Source organism: Strigops habroptila, chromosome 6 (assembly GCF_004027225.2).
Source record: "Strigops habroptila isolate Jane chromosome 6, bStrHab1.2.pri, whole genome shotgun sequence".
Lineage (NCBI taxonomy): Eukaryota > Metazoa > Chordata > Aves > Psittaciformes > Psittacidae > Strigops > Strigops habroptila.
In genome coordinates, this window is record NC_044282.2 from 44,645,526 (window position 1) to 44,668,015 (window position 22,490).

The 22,490-nt window shown below is 40.1% G+C and overlaps 1 protein-coding gene across 4 annotated transcripts in view; it reads left to right on the forward strand.

Annotated features, from left to right (window-relative positions):
- The window catches only part of COLEC11 (collectin subfamily member 11), a 43,696-nt gene extending 38,980 nt beyond the window's left edge, over positions 1-4,716 (forward strand). For 3 of the 4 annotated variants that reach the window (XM_030490935.1, XM_030490936.1, XM_030490934.1), the window contains 3 exons: positions 264-317; positions 1,836-1,931; positions 2,088-4,716. In XM_030490935.1, coding sequence (XP_030346795.1) covers positions 264-317; positions 1,836-1,931; positions 2,088-2,497 — 560 coding nt within the window. In that variant the 3' untranslated portion in view covers positions 2,498-4,716. The remainder of the gene's footprint in view (positions 1-263; positions 318-1,835; positions 1,932-2,087) is intronic. The other variant, XM_030490938.1, reaches the window with a different exon arrangement.
- The last annotated feature ends 17,774 nt before the right edge of the window (positions 4,717-22,490 follow it).

Genomic DNA, 22,490 nt, shown 5'->3' on the forward strand with positions numbered 1-22,490 from the left:
TTTCCCTCTACAGCATCTGAACTTATTGGTTCTGTGAAGTTCATGAATGTCAAAAAATGGATATTGATACATATTCTTTGTGTTCGAGTTTCATAGCTTTGGCTGGCCTTTGTGGAATGATTAGGACAGGAAAATTTGTATTTTTGCTTGGGCATATTTCTACTTTCTATATTTGAATGCTACTAGAGAAAAAACAAACTAGTGCTAATGAACTGTTGACCAAATAAACTGCCTTAAATTTATATTCTTTTTCATGTCTTTAGGTGAAAAAGGAGACACGGGTGACATAGGCCCACCAGGACCTAACGGTGACCCAGGTAATCCATGGCACACCTTGTGTATGTGAAGGATTTTACAAGATGCGTGCATCATCACATAAAACACATGCCTGTTTACATATGGGGGGAGATAATGAATAGTTTTTGAATAGGCACTGTAATATTTTCCTATAATATTTTCACATTACTTAAAATTATTGAAACTGCAGTAGTTGCAGGAATTGTAGTGTATTTGTCAAAACAATGTCTCATAGCTCCTCAGAGCTGTGATCACTCCAGAAGACTAGCAGGAGCTGAAGTGCAACTGTCCGTATCATTCATCACCAGTGGAAAGGGACATCTCTGCTTCTCCCACTCTGGCTTCCAGCCAACACAAAGGAACAGGTGGGAAGCTCCTGCCCCTCTACAGATTATTGTTATAGGAGCAGGAGACTGGCAGGAATACAGATCTTCCAGAGAAAAAGGTGAAAGCCTGTTGTAAGAAGTGTAAGAAGTAATCTGTAGAAGTGGCAGATTCAGGTTTTACCCAATTCCTCCCTTCCTGGCAGGGAGGCTAGAGGTGCACCAAATAGTTTTCTCATGAGAATATAATTTGTTACTCTAATTCTTGAGCCAGAGCACCATATACCTAGTCATCAAGCGCAGTTTTGCAGTGTAAGTACCCTGTGCTTAGACCGACTTAGATACCTAAGCTGAATAATTGGGTAGTCAAATGCAGATTCGAATGATTATACACAGAACTGGATTGATCCTTATTTTGAGATTTGAGCTTGTAGCGCTAACAATTATCCTTTTAGTGTTCTCATTCAGATTATCTTTGTCAAATCAAAGTAAATTTGGCTTAATAGATGGTTTTCTATTGTCTTATTTTATTGGAAAAAATACTGTAACTTTTGTACTTTCAAAAGTACAGAACTATGTTTTGCAGGTAATTATGTGCATTACATAGTTGGAACATTAGCATTTTGGATCTGCTCTGTTATGTTCCTCGTGAAGAGCAAGGCGAACAATGCACTGCACAGATTTTTGCTATGGAAAAAGTGCTCTTTGGAGAAGACTGATGAGAATAATTTTACTCAAAATGGGAAATTTTGATAAATGTTTCTTGATAAAAACAACCTGCATTTTTTTTTTTTTTGCTTGTTTTGGTTGGGTTTTTTTGTTGTGGGGTTTTTTTTGTTGTTGTTGTTTGTTTTGTTCTGTTTTTTTGGTTTTTTGGTTTTGGGTTTGGTGTTTTTTTTTTTTTTTGGTTTGTTGTTTTTGGTTTGGTTCTTGTTTTGTTTTGTTTTTTTCAGGGAATATCCATCTGTTTTTATGTTAGCTCTAATCATGCAGGGCTGAAGCTTTGTGGGAAGTGAACTGAGCTGTTCTGGATAGGCCTAGACACCCCTGAGAACCATACAATGATGCAGGGTAGTGAAGGTTCTACATTTCTGTCTGTTATTTGCAAGACAGCCCTTTCTAGGGCTACCAGGCTGGGCCTTTTTCGATAATTGTTTAGATAATTATTGAAATTACATGGCTTTTTAATTTTGGTGCATCTGTATCACTTCACAGGCATCCCCTGTGAGTGCAGCCAGCTAAGGAAGGCTATTGGTGAGATGGATATCCAAGTGGCCCAGCTGACAACGGAACTAAAATTCATAAAAAATGGTAGGTTAATTTGATATGAACATTTTCCTTTCTTGTTGCCTCGTTTTACCGGTGTGATTGCTCGTAGAGAGCGTCGCCGTTCCGCACCTGATCTATGAAGCTATTTTGGGGTGTGCAGTAACTTGGTTTATAGAAATGCGAGTGCTCACTTTTCAGCACTGCCCTCCCCCGCAGCTGTTGCTGGTGTGCGTGAGACAGATAATAAGATATATCTGCTGGTGAAGGAAGAGAAAAGGTACAAGGAAGCCCAGCTCTACTGCCATGGAAGAGGAGGGACGCTGAGCATGCCCAAGGATGAGACTGCCAACAATCTGATCGCCTCGTACATCAACCAAGCTGGGCTCACCAGAGTTTTCATTGGGATTAATGACCTAGAGAAAGAGGGAAATTTTGTCTATTCTGACCGATCACCCATGCAGACCTTCAACAAATGGCGCAGTGGGGAGCCCAACAATGCCTATGACGAGGAGGACTGTGTGGAGATGGTGGCATCTGGAGGGTGGAATGATGTTGCATGTCATATTACCATGTATTTTGTGTGTGAATTTGACAAGGAAAATGTCTAAGCTTGTCTGCTCTTTCTTTATTTTAAGAAAAGATTTTAAGCTGATTGTACCAGTTACCCCATGTTTATAAATTACAAGTGATATTTTGCAAGTATGAGGCATCAGTGTTGTACAGCTGTAAATACAATTTAGGTATTTCAAATATCAGTATTTACCCTTCAGAAGGGAAGAGCAATGATGAGACATAGCTTGTTTTTTCTGTAGGAAAATATATGTATTTAGATAAAAATGTGGTTTGGGGCCAAATTCTGCCCTCACAACAGTTAACAAATGTGATTGTGTGACTGTAAGGGAAGGCAGAATTTGACCTCTAGTTGTTAGAATGATTATTTCTGAAGAAGTAGATTCCTGATATTCTTGCATCTTAGCAAAATTTGTAGTTATAAATGTTAATTGCTTGTCGTGCTACAGGGATACAAGGCAACTATTTTGTATACTCCAGTTAATAAGTACAAATATTACTGTAAGGTTTTGATTGTGAAGGTGTTACAACTCTTTTTTTTTTTTTTTTTTTTTTTAACAGCCAGAGCAAACCAACAAGTCAGGAGTCCTACCAATTTTGTAACATGACTTTATTAAACTGTTCACAGTTGCGTAGGAGGTACTTAACTAAACTGTGTTTTAGTGCTGAGAGAGGACAGAGTTCTTATAGTTTAGTATTGAAAGAGGGATCCCACCAGATGGCTGTTTTGCGGTTGGCTAAAGGTAAATGTAAGATTTTGGTTTTCTGCATTCTTTAACTGAGAATGATTCAGTGCATGAACTGTTTCAGGCCCCAGATAATTTCTTGAAGTACATGCATTTCGCATTTGCGTAAGATGATCTTGGTGCATTTTGTTACAAACCAAACAAAATACTACCCTCCACAATTTGATGCAGACTTCATAAATAGACAACAAATTGTCAGATTGTAAGGTTGACTCCCTGAAAAGCAGCAAAAGTTTCCAAAATTTTCCTCATTATGTATATAGCAGTAATAAGTAATTTTGCACAAATAATGTATGTACCAAATTTACAATTGCATGTGATAGAAAAATGTGATGTATATTAAAATAAAACCCAACAACATAATTTCACGGAAGAAATTATGAATTACTTTGGATCTTCCTAGGAGCCAGTTGCATGGCATCTTATCTTCCTGTCAGGCATAGAAAGATGACTGCAGAATCTCTATGTTTCCTCAGCAGTACCTTGCAGAGTGTTTTAAGATGATTTTTAAGGAGAAACAATCCTTTGTATAACACAGTAATCAAAATACATATCTGATCATTATGAGAGATTGGTCTACAACATATCCACAGAGGATGTGGCATGTGGTTCCAGAGATTTCCCTGTAGCAAGGCAAGATCAACTCATATCAACTCTACAGTGCTGTGGTATATAAAGAATCAGTGACCATACAATTCTGTTCATATCCACAGAGTCTGAAAATATTTGATGCAATGCTATTATTGTATACCTAAGAAAATAAACCATTTTGCTTACTATATTTACTCTGTGAGTTTGAATCCATTATATATATATTTTATATATATATAATGGATAGTATTAACATTATTTTTGAAGATCAGTAGCAAATTCCTATATTATTTGAATATCAGCCTGGCTCCAGAGCAATCATACTAAGAAATGATCATTCCTTTGATTGCTTTGCTTTCTTTCTAATAAAAGTAGGTATCATTCCTATATGTTAGGCATTCTTTCAACTGTATATTGAAATCTATTAAATACTGTGAATATGGTTCTACAATAGTATTCAAAGAGTCTTTACAGATTTTGCAGGGAGCTAACAATTCCATGGTACGATTTGTTTGTTGAGAATAGTGCCTTTTGAATATCATGACTGTTTCCTGCCTGCTATAGAAATCCTCAGAAATTGTTTAAATCTCCAACATACTTTTGTTGAATTACTGTAGCTATATTAAAACAATCCAAACCTGAATTACAGATACCTGGAGCTCCCTCATTATGTATGTGCTGAAGTTGCTAACTTCATTTTTCACCCAGGTTTTGAAAGTCTCTATTGTAATGTTTGATTTCCTCGGAAACATGAAAAGAGGCCTTTTGAGGAGGTGGGAGGCTTTTTCAGATGCCAAATACTCCTATTTTAGCTGGAAGTCACACCATGTTTATAAAGATTGATTTGACATGTAGAGCATTTAAGCAGTCTCAATTCCTATTAAAATTTAAGATGAAAAATAAAGGCAATGGTGAAGAAATTATTTCCCCCAGTTTTTGTGTTCTTTGCGATATATTTATTTTTGCAGCTCTTGGTATACAAGACAGCAAGGAAATTAGTTGCATTGTCACACTTGCAACAGTCCCTATTTCGCCATTTGGGCAAGTGGAACAAGGCTAGTGTGTAAGGTCTTTAGCTGTCCTGCAGGGAGGAAAGACTGCACATCTTATATTTACCCCTGCAAGGAAATGGGTAAGAAATGATGGAGGGATTGGAGATGAATGAGCCCTTCATTTATTTCACCCTCCAGTTGCTGACCCCCATAGGTGGACCCTGGCTGGAGGCAGAAATCAATATTGCATGTAGCGCTCAGCCTGGGCAAAGCCTGCTGACACGCGTGGTAAGATTTCGATTGTTCTCAGTGGAATTGTTTTAGGAAAAAAACCCTGATATTTTAGCTTTACTTGGTGTATTTTCCATGTGCATTAAAACCTGCATTGTAATGTCATTAAGCATGTCGTGTGGCTCTATGGAAGCCTTTGGAACATGTCTGTCTGGCAAGCATACACTGAGGTTTCCCAGGCTGTTCTTGCATGCTTTAATTTTGAGGGATGATTTTTCCTTATAAATATTTCCCTATAGCCCTTACTTATTTTATTCGTAATTAAGAGGCATATTGGTGCATTTTAAGAAGGTAACAATAACAGATTATTATTTTTTATAATACAGTCACCCTTTCATGCTCTCGAATAACTTCACATAAAATGCATATTTTATTCAACCGTGTTCCTCATTTTAGCTGCTAGGGCTATGTTGTTGTGTTACTGATGTCAGGGCCAGATGTGCACCGTCCTTCTAGGAGGTGACTTGGCAGAGGTAAAGTATTTAGCTGGCTCCAAGGGGAGCTCCATTGCCAGGAAGAGCCTTGCGTCTGTGTAGATCTCCTGACAGAGCACTGGACAGTGACTGACTCTGATAATGACCTAGATTTGCCACTCTGCATCCTGGATCCTTGGTTGAAGGCACTGCTTCCACCTGCCTTGTTATCCTGCTCAGATCCTGGTTCACCATCCTTAATGGACCCACTGGTCCTCACTGTGTCCTGACGGCTGACATGATTATCCCTGAAAATATGGTTTTGTGACAGGTTGTAGGTTACCAGCAGAACTTCTCCCTGGCTGTGAATGTTAACCTATCTTACGTCAAAGAGAAGAGCTGTAGAAAAGTAGTATTTATACATGGGATATAGAGCATCCTTATTCATATAAGTAAAATTGAGTGCTTTGTTTTTCATAAGCTCAGGAAATGCCAGTTCAAATGTGCATTACAAAATAGGAGCTGGTTGGACTTTTTTTTTTGTTACAGTTTTTGATGAAAAGTGAAATAAGTTGAAATTAAAACAATTTTAATTGTAAAATATAATGAAGGTCCAGAATGGGCAAAGACAGTCTGAGGTAGACGTTTTTCAAGATGTTTCCTTTTGGAATTTTTCAGAATTTCTTTTCTGAGTTCTGAAGCTTCATTTTGACCCATAATGGGATTTCATTTTTATATTATTACTAATGTGTTTTACACCATGTCAGTAACAGTGTTCAGCATAATGCTTGAAATATTTTACTTTATGTCTTAATTTCCAGGGGAACAAGTTATCTTTTGGAGAGTTCTGTTGTTTGCTACACTGAAAGAATTTGGAACCTGAATGGTTTCTCCTTCTGGGACTACTGTGACACTGTAAACACTCTGAATACAAAGCAATAGATAGTTAAACCAACATTAAGTACAACATATTCTTACTGATTATGAAAATGATTCCTTTAAGTATTATGCCATATACCTAGCAGTTTATGCACTGTTACAAACATCCAATCATTAAATAAAATAAATTCAATCATTTTTAAATATGAAAATCTTACAAATATACTTTTTGTAATGAAATGAATGAAAAGATATCAAAGTAAGCAATTACCAGTAAAGTGGAAATTCAAAATTTCCTCTAGGTCTATATCCAGATTTAGTTTTTATGGGAAACTCCATGACTTGTGATGCTGGTGGCTGAATTGAATCCTAGAGTACAAAATTAGCTTCTAATGCAAACACTGATTATGTATGACTCTACCCCTTGCACTTTCTGGACTGGCCCCCATAGCCTTTCTTTTCAAGCATTCTGCTCACTTAGCTCTGTGTACAAATGTGTGCATGAGTTTGTCCCAAGGGTCGATCCCTTTTTGCTGAGCATTCTGGTTTTCAATTTTTGGATTGCCTTGTGGTGCCAACAGGTCCACGTCACTCAACCTGTCTGCCACAGATTACAGACCAAGAGATCTATGATTCTATGGGGTTTTTGTCCACTGGGGGCAGCTGGAAATACTCCGTGAAATGAAAGTGTGTCCATGAGGCCTCCTGTGATGTGAGGGGTGCAGGACAAGTATCGGCCACTCACCCATTCCCTGGGGTGCATGTTCCTGGTCGGGGAGAGGCGTTCCAGCCTACCGAGAGAACTGACCTTGTTATTGTGGTTAAAAAGAAACCAGAGACTTAAGGTTTACTTATGGTAAAAACTGTGCAGTGGAGGGTTTTGACTATTTACTTTACAGAGTAGCTGAGAGGAAGAACAGTTTATTTTTAATTTTGCTGTGTTAGGAGTGTACAAACTATGTGAATTGGGAGAGGAGGAGTTTGTGGAGAGGATGATAGCTGTGTACTCAAGGTGTTTTTCTGGAAGCATGTCTCATCCTAGTCAGGAGCTTTTCAATTGGGGGAGGAGGGGAGTCTTCTCGAGAGGGAGAGCATGAAATGGAAAAGGTGGGAGAAGCAGCGAGTGGATGTGCAGAACCAGCAGTGAGTTGGATGCCCATGAGGCAGAATGTAAATGTTACCTCCAGCCATTCTCCTGCTTCCTGCTAGGAAAATGTAATTATCTTGCCCTTTCCGTCGATACATCTCACTACAGCTCTGAATGGGTAGCTACAAACATAGAGGGAGGTGACCAATTTAGCGTAACGTCTGTGTCTAAATAAAGCCCAATTTTGAGTCTATGCCAAATAATAGCATCCACTACTCTTTGCGTATATTAATGTGTGAAATCACTTGGGATATAATTAAGCACTGCTATTCAAAGGCTAGCTATGTAGTATTGATGAGTTTCTGTATATTCCTTACATATAAAAGCGTGAATACTGCCAAGAATTCAGCAGCAGAAGGGCTGGTGTGCAGCTGAACCATACATGTGTTACCATACTATCATCTAGTGGCAGTAAAAGGCAAAATGAAAGAGCTGAGCAGTAGTTTGCTTTTGCTTGCATCGGAGTTACCGTGTTATTGAGTGCAACCGCTGATGTGGTATTGAACAAATGATTTCTCAGCTCTGAAGTCTTTAGTCAGCTTTTTTCTCTTGTTTGTGAAAAAAATATTTTGATTTATAACAAAGAAATGTGCACTGATTTGAAGTCCAATGCCCAGGTGAGAGTCTTGACTAAAAGGTGAGAAGAGTCCCCAAATGAGTTCAATTATCATGCCTTGGAGTTAAGAAAAAGAAAACAAGTCAAGCTGTGCTCTGCAGGCCGGCATCTAAATTACAGGTGCAGATCTTCACCTGGCATCAACTTTGGTGAAGCCAAATTGATTTTTACATGCTGAGGATTTGGCACAGTATCTTCAGAAATTCTAGATATATGCTTATTTCAGAAAGAAAGAGAGAGGTATTTTGATGTTCATAATTTATTCTGACCACTGTTATTAAAAGTCTGATCTGGTGTAATGGATACATGTCTCATGCAAATTTCTGGGCTATAATCAACTATGACACAAATCCTGAACAGAAAATAGTTGACGTAGATGTATATGGTGAAACTTTACACTTGTGCACAAAGGGTATGATGCAGAACACAAGGAAGCAGTAAAAGCATTCAACATAAGGAATAAATCCTCTATCATTTTATATTCTTCTACGAAAATTAAACCTTTGCCTTACTCAGCATTCATACATAGGGGTAGACGGGTGCCATCTAGTGAAGAAAAGATTTGTTGCATATCTAGAGAGCCATAAATGCAACTCTCTTCCTGCTTCATTCTTTAGTACGATCAGAATAATAATGACAGACAAACATTCTACAAGAGGGAACTTGAACAATATGTACAATTCACTGTCGTTGTAGCACACACTGAAATAAAAGAAGGTATAAAAATGTAAAATCCTTATTACAAAGTGCCCTGCACATATATGTATCAGCTTGATTTATTTAATCTCATTCTCTACTTCTTCCCCAACATCACTTCCCTTCTGCTTTAGACAAAAAAAAATCTAATACAGTAACTTGTGACTTATTTAGCTAAAGTTCAATATCTCTTCTAAATATCGCCACCTGGATTAGCAGAAAAGTTTATAGTTGATGTAGGCAATTCCTTTTTCGTGCTGAGTTTTGGCTATATCTTACCATTCAGAAGCTTTTGAAAGTGGAAGATGAATTCGGGATCCCTTAACTTTGCACTGCAAGAGCATAAATGCATTACAGCTGTAATGTGATGTGTTGACACCGTGCCTAACACTTAGTCATAATACCTTTATTTAGAAAGTACTCTTTGAAACTACTGTTCTGGTCTCCACAGAGGCCTCCGTTTTCTTCTTAAAGCTTGTTTTATTTTTGCATCTCATCAGACCCACAAGAGAAGTTAATTATATACTTTTATTATGTATTTCATATGTATTATCTTGGAAATTGATTTACCAGTGCAGTTGTTTTGAATCATAAGCAATTTAAAATGGATTCTTTGAACATATAATTTATACTACTAACTAAGACAACTCTCCTTAAGTCTAGACCATTTTTGCTTCAGAGTAAGTAGATCAACAAATCTAACCCATGAGACGAATCTGCTTCATGATTTTAAATGAAAATGAAATGGGCTGGTTGCTAACAGTTGAGAAGTCAAGTGTCCATTAATCTTATAGCTCAGATAAAGCAGGGCCTAGGCTTGCTGACACCAGGCTGTACTGTTGCATATCTGCTGTTAGCTGACAACAGGGATGCCTGTCCTGGTGCTTCGTTGGCCTTACATTTGGCCACATTTACATGGACTCAATTTTCTGTTTCTGATGCTTCTTGCAGATCATTATCTAGCAATTCCTGTCTCAGGTGTTGGCTGCTCCTTCTATCATTAATTTTAGCCTAGTTTTTGAAGAACACGGCTAATGTGCTCGCATGCTGTATTTCTTCTAATAACTTTTGAACCTCTTAGCCATTTTCAACCAGGTGTGACAGAAGGTCTCAGGGATCTGAAGTTTTTCAACATTTTGTGTAAAGATGTAAGTGGGTAATGAACAAAGATTTCCCTCAGTCCCTCCTCAGGAAATGGCTGCAGTGTGAACTCATCTTTTCTAGACACCAGTCATCTTGGAGACAGACTATACAAACTCCTAACCACAGGAAAAGATTTGATTAGAAATTGTCCTTTATAGGCATTAAAGACGTGAGATAATAGTAGCGGATACTATAGGAAACCAGCCTTTCTTGGTCCAATTGCCCACAGAACCACTCATCTGTTCTATGATGTCCAGTTGACGGTATGCTGGCTGCAGTGAAAAGGGACCATTAGATCACCTCTTATCCTAGGAGAGAACATTTTACATACATCTCTTTGAATCAACTTCACTGTGATTTGAGTAAAAATGATATTTGATCTTTTTCTTTTTTTCTTTTACTTAATCCCATGGTTTTTTCCACCCTTGTTGAGATCATTCACCAGGGATGAAGAACAGAAATTTTAAAACCACTCAGCTTTGTCCTGGGTCTCCTGGGAGCAAGAACTGGGATTGACAAAAACAGGCAATATAGAGTCCTGTGCATTCCATCTTTTCTGCTGGATGCATGCTGAATGCTTTATATTTATATTTATACAATGTTTTATGCCTTTTCCCACTGGTTGGATTTTGCTTCCTTTACTCTTTGTTTAGGCAAAAACATTGCCTTTGCTGTTTAAACAACTAATGTATATGTGTGATTGGAGGCTGTATATAAGCTTTTTCACAGAAATCCATATTTAATAGTGAACAGACAGGGGAAAGTAAGATATCATAAGATTACAGAGAGGAATATTTAAACCTGTTATGAAATTTTTAAAGATCTTAAGGAATATGATAATGATTATGCAGACTAGGTTTATTGCTAGGTATGTAATGAAAATTAAAAGAAATCAAAGGCAAACACAGTGGAAATCAATATTAACTAAGGCATTATGTATGAAATTAGTCTCAAAAAGAAGAAAGTAATATTTTGTGTAAAAAGGATCGAAGGAAAGTAATCATGGGGCATAATTAACTGGTCAGTTCCTTACTTTTGTGGGTTTTTTTGTGAGCCTCTTTTACCCTTAATTACCATGAACAGATTTTTTAAAAAGGTTTCTTCAAATTAGGTACTGCTTTTTAGTTTATTCTTGCAGGTTCTTTCGCATGGTCTCAATTCCTGTCTTCATTGCCTGTCCTAAAAGAGGATGGTTCACCTGCTGTGAGCAGCAGTGTGTAGGGTTTACTGTGCTGGGAACACCACTACCACAGTCAGTCAAGCCTCATTCGATACTTTCTCTAGCTAAAGTCAAATTCTGACATCCCTTGAAGAGAGGACAGTGGCTAAATTTGCTGAATGTCTTGGATGTCTTGGGGTGCCTCAAAGGGCACTAAGTGCCTCTGTGAGAAGCAGCTGAATTAAGCCCATCATGACGATCAGGTTAGCTTCCTGCTAATTACCATCAACAGCTTTGACAGGATTTTTCTGCTGGCTGTGAGAGTTTACACTCCATGCACATAGGCCAACACCTAAATGGAGACTTTTAAATGCAGGTGTCCAGACTCCTTTGCTCCCCTGACCTCTCCTGGTTTGCCAGAACCCTTGGCTCAGATTTGTTGGACGGGAGCTATCTCCATTAGTTTTAAGCATCAGCACTGTAGATATCTGCATCTGAGCTATCACACTGCCTCTCTTTACAGTCTGTGGGGAGAAATAAGTGCATTCCGGGTATGAATCATCTGTCCTATTTTAGATGTCTAAATTGGGATGAGAATGTTCCTTGTTCTGACTCCTTATTTCTTTCCATTGCCTTAAGGTGAGACCAAGGTGACAAGCTAAGTGCAGATATTTCTGTCTGATTAGATGAATCCCATCCATCAAATCTTAGGATCTTCCACCCCCAATCAAATCTCAGGAGCTTCCACCCTCAATTCCCCATTATACAGATCTGCCACTCAGATGTTTGTCTTGCTGACCAGCTGTGCTTGTCATGTGAGGCTATGAAGAGAAGCTATATGAGGTTGTGAAGGAGGTATGATCTCCACTAGAAGAGCATGACCTGCCACAGGTGACTTTCTGTCACATGGCGGATCCAGATGCCCCTTCTATCATGCAGCTCAGTGTGGTACTGACTCATGAGTCACACTCAGGAAAAAAATCAATGCTCTGCCTGCAGAAAATAACTCTCTTCACTTCTCAAACTGGCAGTTATGATCACTATGTTAGAGGCAAGCTGAATTTCTTCTTACCTCTCTTTCTTGCATGAGAGAGAATAATGGTTGCCTGGCATTGTTTCCTCCTTTCCTGCCACCTGTGATGTGTGCCTTTCCTACTCTGTGCTGCAAAGCAATAAATAGCACCTCCAAGAGAGGCAATGGGCAGTAGAAAGAAGAAACCACAAGCACAGCCATGGCAGAGACTATTTCAGTGATTTCCATGCAAAGAGTGTCTTGCTTGACTAGTTTCAGCAGCAAAAGCTCGACAGTGAAGCACTGTGGGTGTGCTCTGTAACCCAGATGGGTACATACCATATTGAATGTGTTAAAAAGGTTACTGACTTCCTGCTTATAAACGTAAAATCAAACATCTCTCAGTAATCCAGCTCTATCTAGGACAGCACCGGGTTTTTATAAACTGGTCCTCATCCTTTCATCTAAATCTGTGAGCTAGGAGACTGAGGAAAAATAAAAAGGTTCCTTTTGCATGGAGAGTGCAAGAACTCCTCACATGGGGAGATGGGAAGATCTGAGGGCAAGCCCGAAGCTCTCAAGACAAGATGGCTGATGTGAAAAGGAGAACACTGCCCAAAATATCTCCAAAAGAGTTATGATGTGCTCATGTGAGAAGGTATTGTAAGCATAGTGCTGTTTCTCTTTCAGACAGGAAGACCTCAAGGGGCCTTTCCTTAGTAAAAGGTATGTTTGGAGCATAAATGTGTTTATAACATAAACAGCTTTTTTAAAACAGAAGAGGCAAATATTCTGCCTTTTTTTGTGAAACAAAATCTGGGATGGTGGCCTTCTGAAAAGGTTTAGGCTGCCAAGGGAGGCATATTCTGCAAAGAGTCATAGACTCATAGAATTGCTTAGGTTGGAAAAGACCTTGAAGATCATTAAGTCCAACTGTTAACCTAGCATTGCCATGTCCACCACATCTACACATCTTTTAAATACCTCCAGGGTTGGTATTTAACCATTTAACCAGGGACTCAACCATTTCCCTGGGCAGCCTGTTCCAACTCTTGACAACCCTTTCAGCAAAGAAATTTTTCCTAATATCCAATCCAAACCTCCACTGGCTCAACTTGAGGCCATTTGCTCTTGTCCTATTGTTTGCTTATTGGGGGAAGAGACTGGCACCCACCTCACTACAACCTCCTTTCAGGTAGTTGTAGAGAGTGATAAGGTCCCCCTTGAGCCTTCTTTTCTCCAGACTAAACAACCCCAGGTCCCTCAGCCATTCCTCATCAGACTTGTGCTCCAGACCCTTCACCAGCTTCCTTGCCCTTCTCTGGACCCGCTCCAGCACCTCAATGTCTTTCTTGCAGTGAGGGGCCCAGAGCTGAACACAGGATTCGAGGTGCAGCCTCACCAGTGCCCAGTCCAGGGGAATCTTCACTGCCCTGGCTCTGCTGGCTACACCATTTCTGACACAAGCCAGGATGCTGTTGGCCTTTTTGTCCACCTGGGCACAATATGGCTCATGTTCAGGCGCTCTTCACCAGCACCCCCAGGTCCTTTTCCTCTGGCAGCTTCCAGCCACTCTTCCCCAAGCCTGGAGCACTGCATGGGCTTGTTGTGGCCCATGTGCAGGACCTGGCATTCAGCCTTGTTGAACCTTATACAGTTGGCCTCGGCCCATTGACCCAGTTAGTCCAGACCCCTCTGTAGAGCCTTCCTACCCTCAAATAGATCGACACTTCTGTGCAACTTGGTGTTTGAATCCCCTCGTCCAGATGATAAATAAAGATATTCAACAGAACTGGCTCCAATACTGAGCTCTGGGGAACACAGCTTGGATCTCCTACAAGACACTGTGTATGTGGTATCTCTGCTCTTCTAAGTATCTGCTGGGGAAAAATGCTGTTGTAGAAGGATGTGGAGGCATCGTGTTGTTCTTGCACAACAGTCAGTGCTAATCAGTAGAAGGGAGGTCAGGCCTGCAAATCCAGCAGCATCATTAGAAAGCACAACTGAATTTAGACTATGCAGAGGACAAATGCCTGGTTGTGCATCTTGAACTTGTGCATGCTTTACTGAGGTGCTGCTGTTATATAGACTATATATTTCTTTTTAATTTGATGGAAAAAGCTTTTGTCTGCTGTGATGAAATAGGAAAGGATGAAAGATTTACTGTCTCAAGGTTAATTGCAATCAGATCTTCGGTGCGATTAATTTTAACAGGGGAAGAGAATCACAGGCCAGAAGAGGGAAAGGGCAGGTTAAAGAATATTTAGATGAGTTAGAAATGTTCTAGTCATCAGGGTCAGGTGAAATTTGCTGCAGAAAAATTTGCTTAAGAAAGTTGCCAAAGCAATTGCTGAACTATTCATGATTGTCTTCAGATGCTTATGGAGGATCAAGAGGTCTCAGAGCCCTAGAGAAGCTTTCACATAGTACCTGTATTTAAAGAAAAAGGAAAATAAAGTAACATATCGAGCAGCTGAACTGGGATGCCAGAGTAAATGTTGAAACAATTAAGAAAAGACACTGAGTACATGATTAAGTGATGGAGACAGTGATTGTGGATTTGTCAAGAACAAATCATGTCAAATCCACCTTTGTGGTTTTGACTTCATTGCTGATCTGGTAGTTGTAGAGAACCAGTTAGATGTGGTATTTTTTGATGCTCGCATACCAAATGGGGAATAACTTTGATTAATTCCCAGAAAGTGAGTGCACTGCTTAAAAAAACTACTGTCAAAGAAACATTATTAGTGTTTTGGGGTAAAAATGAGAAGGCATTTCAAGTCAGAGTTCGGTGAGGCTTATCCTAAACACAGTTCTACTTAGTATTTATACTGGTGTTTTGAGTGGTATATAAGAGAGCAAGGAGGATTTCAAGAACTGTGGGAGACAAGATCATGTTTAAAATTGATTGCCTGATATCAACTAATGAAATACAGTAACAGAAAGGGGAAAGTATTATACATAAGAAAAAGTGAGCAACTCCCCCAAAATACATGAAAGGCAGAAAAGATTGGGGGGGTTTAGGCGTAAAGTCAGTCCTAAACTGCAAAAGATTTGAAGATCTGATGGTTTATCAAGACATTTAATTCTGAGATATATTCATACATGAAGACATGGAAGAAAGTTGTTTTCTTTACCCTTGTGTAGGTGGTGTTTCAGCTGCAATACTGGGCTCACTTCTGAGCAGTGAATACGGACAACATGTTGGGAATCCAATAGTGAAGAAACAAAACTGTTCAACAGCTGGAAAATGTGACCTGTGAAGTAAGACTAAGAGCTCCATTCAATATAGAAAAGAGTTAAGTAAGGAAGTGTATGGTGCAAGATGTAAAGTCTCTTTATAAGGGAGATGATAACTGCTCATTTTAATTTTTTTTATGCTGATGACACAGTGTAAAAAAAGTAGGCTAAATGTGAAGCCAGCAAGATTTGGTTTGGATACCAGGAAAAATCTAACAAAAGGGACAGGTGAGCTCTAAAACAGATTTTCTAGTGAAGCAGTGTTGTTATTATTATTATTACTACTGTTATTATTACTACTATTATTATTATCATCATTATTATCATTATTAACTTCCCTGCTGCTGCCTTTGCCTCTTCTGTGCCCCACCACTTCTGACTTCTGCTGCTACTCCCCTGCCTGCCTTCCAGCCCCTGCTCTTTCCCTTTTGCTGCCATCCTGTCCTTCCCACACCAGCCTATGCTGCTGCTGTCCTCTGCTTGCCTCCTAATTGCCACTTCCAGTAGTGGTGTCTGAGAACACAAAAGGCCTCTAAGAAATTGTTGTGACTGTCACACCTCACTCCTTGGAAGCCACTGGGCTATATAGTTTCTTCTGGTCCCTACCAGGCCCATATGTCTGTGCTGCCATGATGCTATGACTTCTTTTCATGGCAGAGTGTAGTGTGACACAAACAGGGCTTGATAACGAGTGTGAAGCAGAACTGTGAAAGAAAAGATTTTGAGTCTTCTCAGTCAGTGTACGCTGATCTGGCCACCTATCTATGCATGCCCGGCATAAAGGATGCACAATTATTCTGACTTCCAGTAGCTGTGAGGAATTTGTTGATTTCCCAACCAAATCCCTTGCAGTTCTTGTTTGTAGTTCAGACACCTCTGGGCTGGCTCAGCACCAAGGGCAAATCAAGTAATAACAGGATGATTCTCCTGTGGCTGGTAATGCAAGTGCTACTGCTGTGCTATGCTCCTGGCACAGCGCAATGCAGGCCAAAGACAGCCAGGAAAATGTGCCCCAAATGAAATCTTGCTGTGAACATGTTAGGCTAACTTCTGCAATGTTAAGACATAAATAGTCATATGTGTTTACACTGCAAAAAGAATTACACCCACACACGTACAATATCACTTCGAAATAAGGAAACATAAACTCTTAGTGTTTGGCCTTTTAGAATCAATACTAAGTCCAGTGATTTTTTGCAGCTCAGATGTGTGACTTTGCTTTGGGATCTCCATAATATTTTCCCAACTTTGGTCTCTTAACAGATTATCTTTACCAGTCATTGGAGTGGAAATAAGCATAAGGTGATTTTTTTAAGTTTTCTAAATAATATTTTTGGGAGGCTAAATTACATTTCACAGAAATACAAGGTATTTCCACTATAATTAATTGTTCTAACTTACATATTTGTTTTCTAAATTAATTTCAAAGGAATCTTGGAAATATTTCAAGTAGTGTTTCAAAACACTTGCTTGTACTGAGCATGACTCCAACTATCTTTACCTGATAGCTGTCGGTTAATGGGGAAGAAACCATGAATAGCCAGTCCTTTCCATACTACTTGTGTTCCTCACAAATCCACAGACCTCTTCTGTAACTCGTCCATCTTCCTAGTCTATTCAGATGTTGCTCCCCTGTTTCAGGACTGTGATTTTGACCCTACAATTTCTTTGCTGCCGTATTCCTTTTCCCACGCTACCATATGTCCTCCTGCTTAGGAAGTAAGTGGTAAATAGCATAAAGCGTTGGATTCAACCAAAAGAATAGGCACAGTTAAGACAGGATACTTTTTTCTTAGAAGACTTCAGTGGGCTCCACAACCTCCACGTGGACTTCCCCATGCTCATCGCTTTAGTTTTATGTTGTCCTCCAAACAGTGTTCTGGCAACTGACACTCAAGCCCCAGAAGCAAAGCAAGATCACAGCGATTCCCTGTACCTATTGCTTGTGTCTCTGATGCAGACAATATGTCCTATGCCAGCACAAAAAACATTTTCTGGAGCAAACCTGGGCCATCTTAAAGTCTAAGCTATGCAGAAAGTGGATTGAGGCCCCTGTGTGCCCTAGCACACTTCCTATGTCTTCAAGGCCTCTGGGAATCACCCTTACCAATAAAAGTTATGATTGTGGTAAGTATATGACTCAGCAATAAAAATCAACCTTACTTCAATGAGGGAAATATAACTTTTTAAAATTTATATTCTACAACTCTGTTACATTTTTCAGTATGTGCCTATTATAAAATATGTAGATAGTGAAAGAGCATCCTGAGTACACATGTGCTTTCTTTTTGAAACTAACAACTAATTCCAAGCACATTAGTTTTCTTGGCTGATGAAAGGGCAGAGAAAAAATCATGGACGTGCTAAACAAATGATCTTTAAGGGTCTGCTTATCTCAAAGCAGAAAAAACTCAGTATTTATCTGGCTTTCTATATCTGAATGAGTTAGCATGCTAAGATACAGGTGAAGATCAAAAGGTGTTTTACAGACTATAAAAATTAAGGTTCTCAACATCCCTGCACATTAGGGTTTTACATGTGGGAGAAACTAAGGCAAAAAAGAAATAATCATCAGATTTATGAACCGTATCATTGCAAGCCTGTGATGAAGATCAGAATAAAATCTGAAACTCTGTAGGATAGTCTTTTGCTTTAATTAAAGTTCTTTCTTAAAAGTTGTGGTTCAGGAGTTTCAGCAGACGTATGGGTTGAAATTCTAATAATATAACTAAATGAGTCCTTTGAAATCTTTGAAATGAGGTTCTTGTCTTCTGAGGGTAGGCACGGACAGTCTGCAGCAGAGCTCATAAAAAGGAAGTTACTTTTTGTTTGGCAAAACCTCTCCTTTCCTCCCTATGCTTTACGATAAATACAGATCAGTAACATAATCTGTGGTTTTGGGCGTCTTTGGAGTAAATGGAGTTATGTACTCTAAGTAGAGATTATTAGTGAAAAGACGAAAAATATCCTGCTGAATTGCTTTATGTCATGAAACCTCATGCTTACATCATTTGCATGAAAGAGGAGAGACTCTATTCTTTAAAGTCAGTTGTAATTGAAAAATTGTTTTTATGGTGCATTAATGAATCATTTATAATTTAAAAGGGAGAGCAATCAAAGTAGCTGGTATCTGCCAGAGAAAGGGCAGGTGGCTGCTGTTACAGGCAGATGTGTATCTTGTAACTGAACTGCTTGCAAATGTCATGTGAAATACTGAATATATTAGAAATAGGAATTACACATACAGAAGTTGATGACCATGAGAAAACGTGCATGCAGATTTGGGACCGCAGGCTAGAAATTTCCCTTCCTATCTGTATTCAAAAACCTTTGAAAAGGCTCTGACAGATACAGCTGCAGTGATTTCAAATGTCACTTTTCCTGCCTGCCCTATTTTTCTGACAGAGGTTGCCACCACTTAGGAGAAGAGGCAAAATGGTACAAGTTGCTGCACTTCACCCGCTCCTGGTCACACCTCGCATATTAACACAATTCTCTCTTCGCAGTGGATGGGGTTAATACACTGAAATGGGGTGACTGAGGTGTGGACATCCACATGAGGTGTGAGCAAGACTCTCTTGCTGCTGGGATAATGACAGCAGTTTCTGTCAGAGAAACGAGGGGAAGAGCCTAACTGTTAATGTTCTTCCCAGCCCATCATGCAGTCTGGAGATCAGAGCCCATTTTACCCTCTTGTTCTTGCAACGGCCCCATTACACAAGCTACCAGGCAGGCTGGTTTTGACATGTGTCCTGGTATCAGCTGGGATAGAGTTAACTTTTTTTGTAGTAGCTGGTATGGTGCTGTGTTTGGAATTTAGCCTGAGAATGATGCTGATAACATACCAATGTTTTAGTTGTTGCTCAGTAGCGCTTACTCTGATCAAGGACTTTTCAGTCTCTCATGCTCTGCTACTGAGGAGTGGCACAGGAAGCCGAAAGGAAGCAGAGACAGAACACCTGACCCAAACTAGCCAAAGGGGTATTCCATACCACTGCATGTCATGCCCAGTATATAAACTGGGGGGAGTTACCTGAAAGTGTTTGATCGCTGCTCAGGTCGGGCTGGGTATTGGTCAGCGGGCAGTGAGCAATTGTATTGTGCATCACTTGTCTTATTATTCAGCTATTCTTATCTCAACCCACAGGTTTTACCTATTTCTGATTCTCCTCCCCATCCCACTGGGTAGGTGGGAGTGAGTGAGCAGCTGCATGGTGCTTAGTTGCTGGCTGAGGTTAAACCACGACAGACCTTTTTGGCACCCAACTTGGAGCACAAAGGGTTGAAATAACAACAGATCTGACTGTAGTGTGTTAAAACAAATTTGTTATAAGAATTCATCACATTAGTTTAATAGTCAGTGGTCATAATGTTGATTTATTTGTTCTCAGAGTTGTGCATGTTCTCACGGTTGCGTTGTATAATACCTCACTTGCTGTATATGTTCCCTGAGGTGATATTCATCACCGCTGTGGACTTGGGCTAAGGCTATCATTTTGTTGTACTTTGTAACACTGGTTTATGATCTGCTAGAATTGCTGGTCGTGAAACTAATCTGGTGCTTGTACTCAGCATTGCCGTCACCTCTGGACTTCGGGAGCCATCTATTGGAAACTATTGATAATTACACCTTTTACCTTTTCTCCTCGGAGAGCCAGCCTACGGAGGAGACATTTTCCTACATCTTCCCCTTCTTTTCGAAACTAATTACAATAACATTTGAGAATTTTGAAAATTTTTAATATCCTTGAGATGTTGAAACAAGCATTATCCTACTGCTAGGAACCATGTATGTGGTTCAGGTATTGTTTAGGATTAAGCAACTATTTGCAGCTACTCTAACCACCGTGACAAGCACTGCAGCTATGCAAACCCTGGTGACAGGCACTGCAGCTACTCAGACCGTGGTGATGGGTGGTGCAGCTGAGCCAGAAGACCAAGCCATGCTGGTATCAGTTGCCCTTATATACAAGAAGAAACGGACATGAAAAACAGTTCATCTAGTAAAGGAGGACAAAGTAGTAATATCACAAGAACAAGAGGAAGAGGCAGAACAAGAGGTAACCATTCAATCCCTATCCCTGAGTGAGCTGTGGGATATGTGAAATGATTTCAGCCATCATCCAGGTGAGCACATTATCACCTAGATGCTCTGATGTTGGGATTATTGGGTTAGTAGAGGGTAGGGAAGCCAAAAAACTGGAATAATTTTCTAGGGAAGGGGGAAATTGCAAGGCAATTGGAAAAGGGACACAAGCCCTCAGCCTCTGGAGGCGGCTTCTGCCAAGTGTGAAGGAAAGGTATCCCTTCAAAGAAGATGTTGTATGTCACATCGTGGGGTCTGCTACAGACCTCCTGACCAAGGAAACAGAGCAGATGGGGCCCTCTATAGACGGATAGAAGCAACCTCACATTCATAAGCCCTGGTCCTCATGGGTGACTTCAACCACCCCGATGTCAATTGGAGAGAAAACACAGTGGGACGTAAGCTATCCAGGAGGTTCCAGGATTGTATTGATGATAACTTCCTTCCTCCTGATAGAGGAGCCAATGAGAAGAGGTACTCTGCTGGACCTTGTTCTCACCAACAAGGAGGGGTTAGCGGGGAATGCGAAGCTCAAAGACAGCCTTGGCTGCAGTGACCATGAAATGGTGGAGTTTGAGATCCTTAGGGCAGCAAGGAGGGTGCACAGCAAGCTCACTACGCTGGACTTCAGGAGAGCAGACTTCGGTCTCTTCAGCGATCTGCTTGGTAGAGTACCATGGAATAAAGCCCTGGAGGGAAGAGGATCCCAAGAAGGCTGGTTAATATTCAAGGATCACCTCCTCCAAGCTCAGGAGTGATGCATTCCAACAAAGAGGGAGTCAGGCAAGAGCACCAGGAGGCCTGTGTGGCTGAAAAGGAGTTCCTGGAGAAACTCCAACACAAAAAAGGAAGCCTACAGAGGGTCGAAGAAAGGACAAGTATACTAGGAGGAATACAAGGAAATTGTCCAAGCTGCCAGGGATCAGGTCATGAAAGCTAAAGCCCTGATAGAATTAAATCTGCCTAAAGACATCACAAGCAACAGGGAAAGCTTCTATAGGTACGTCAATGAGAAAAGGAAGACTAAGGAAAATGCGGGCCATCTCTGGAAGGAAATGGGAGATATGGGTGCCTGGGATATGGAGAAGGCTGAGGTACTCAACAACTTCTTTGCCTCAGTCTTCATTGGCAAGTGCTGCAACCCTATGACCCAAGTTGCAGAAGGCTAATGTGGGGATTGGGAGAATGTAGGAGAAGGTCAGGTTTGAGGCCATTTAAGGAACCTGCAGGTGCGCAAGTCCATGGGATGTCATGAGATGCACTCGTGGGTTCTGAGAGAACTGGTGGATGAAGTGACTAAGCCACTATCCATCATATTTGAGAAATAGTGGCAGTCTGGTGAAGTTCTCACTGACTGGAAAAGGGGAAACATAACTCCCATTTATAAAAAGGGGAAAAAAGGAAGACCTGGGGAACTACAGTACAGTCAGTCTCACCTTGGTGCCTGGCAAGATCACGGAGCAGGTCCATGATTAATTGCCAGCTGGTCTTAAATCATGACACGATGGCAGACATGCTGTGCCCTTGACAAGATGTAGAATTACAGAGGCTGGATTGACCTTCACAGGTCACTTGGTCCAAGCCCCTGCTCCAAGCAAGGCTAACTTCACACACAGCTATGCATGTGCGCTGGCAGACATTAACATTTCCTCTGTAAACTGATTTCATGGAGATTTTCTTTTTCATGAGCTTTTCAGGAGTAATTCACATTTATAGATCAAGAATACAGAGCACAGAAAGGTGGTTTTTATTTTTTTTTGAAGGATAAAGTGCTTGGTTTTAAATGGAAGCTGACGTGTAGGTGCATTTTTTTTTTTTTTTTGTTTGACATACAAGTTTTCACAAAGTATTAAATTTCCAGTTTCTTCTTTTAAAATGATATTGTTTACAATAAGTGAGTCCTTTGCTCCATCAGAAAATTAATTAAAGATACAATAGGCTGATGCTCAGCTTGCTCAAGACTGGAGAGTTTGCATGTTATAAAAGAAAAATAAATCCAGTGTGGTGGGCGAGAGGAAAA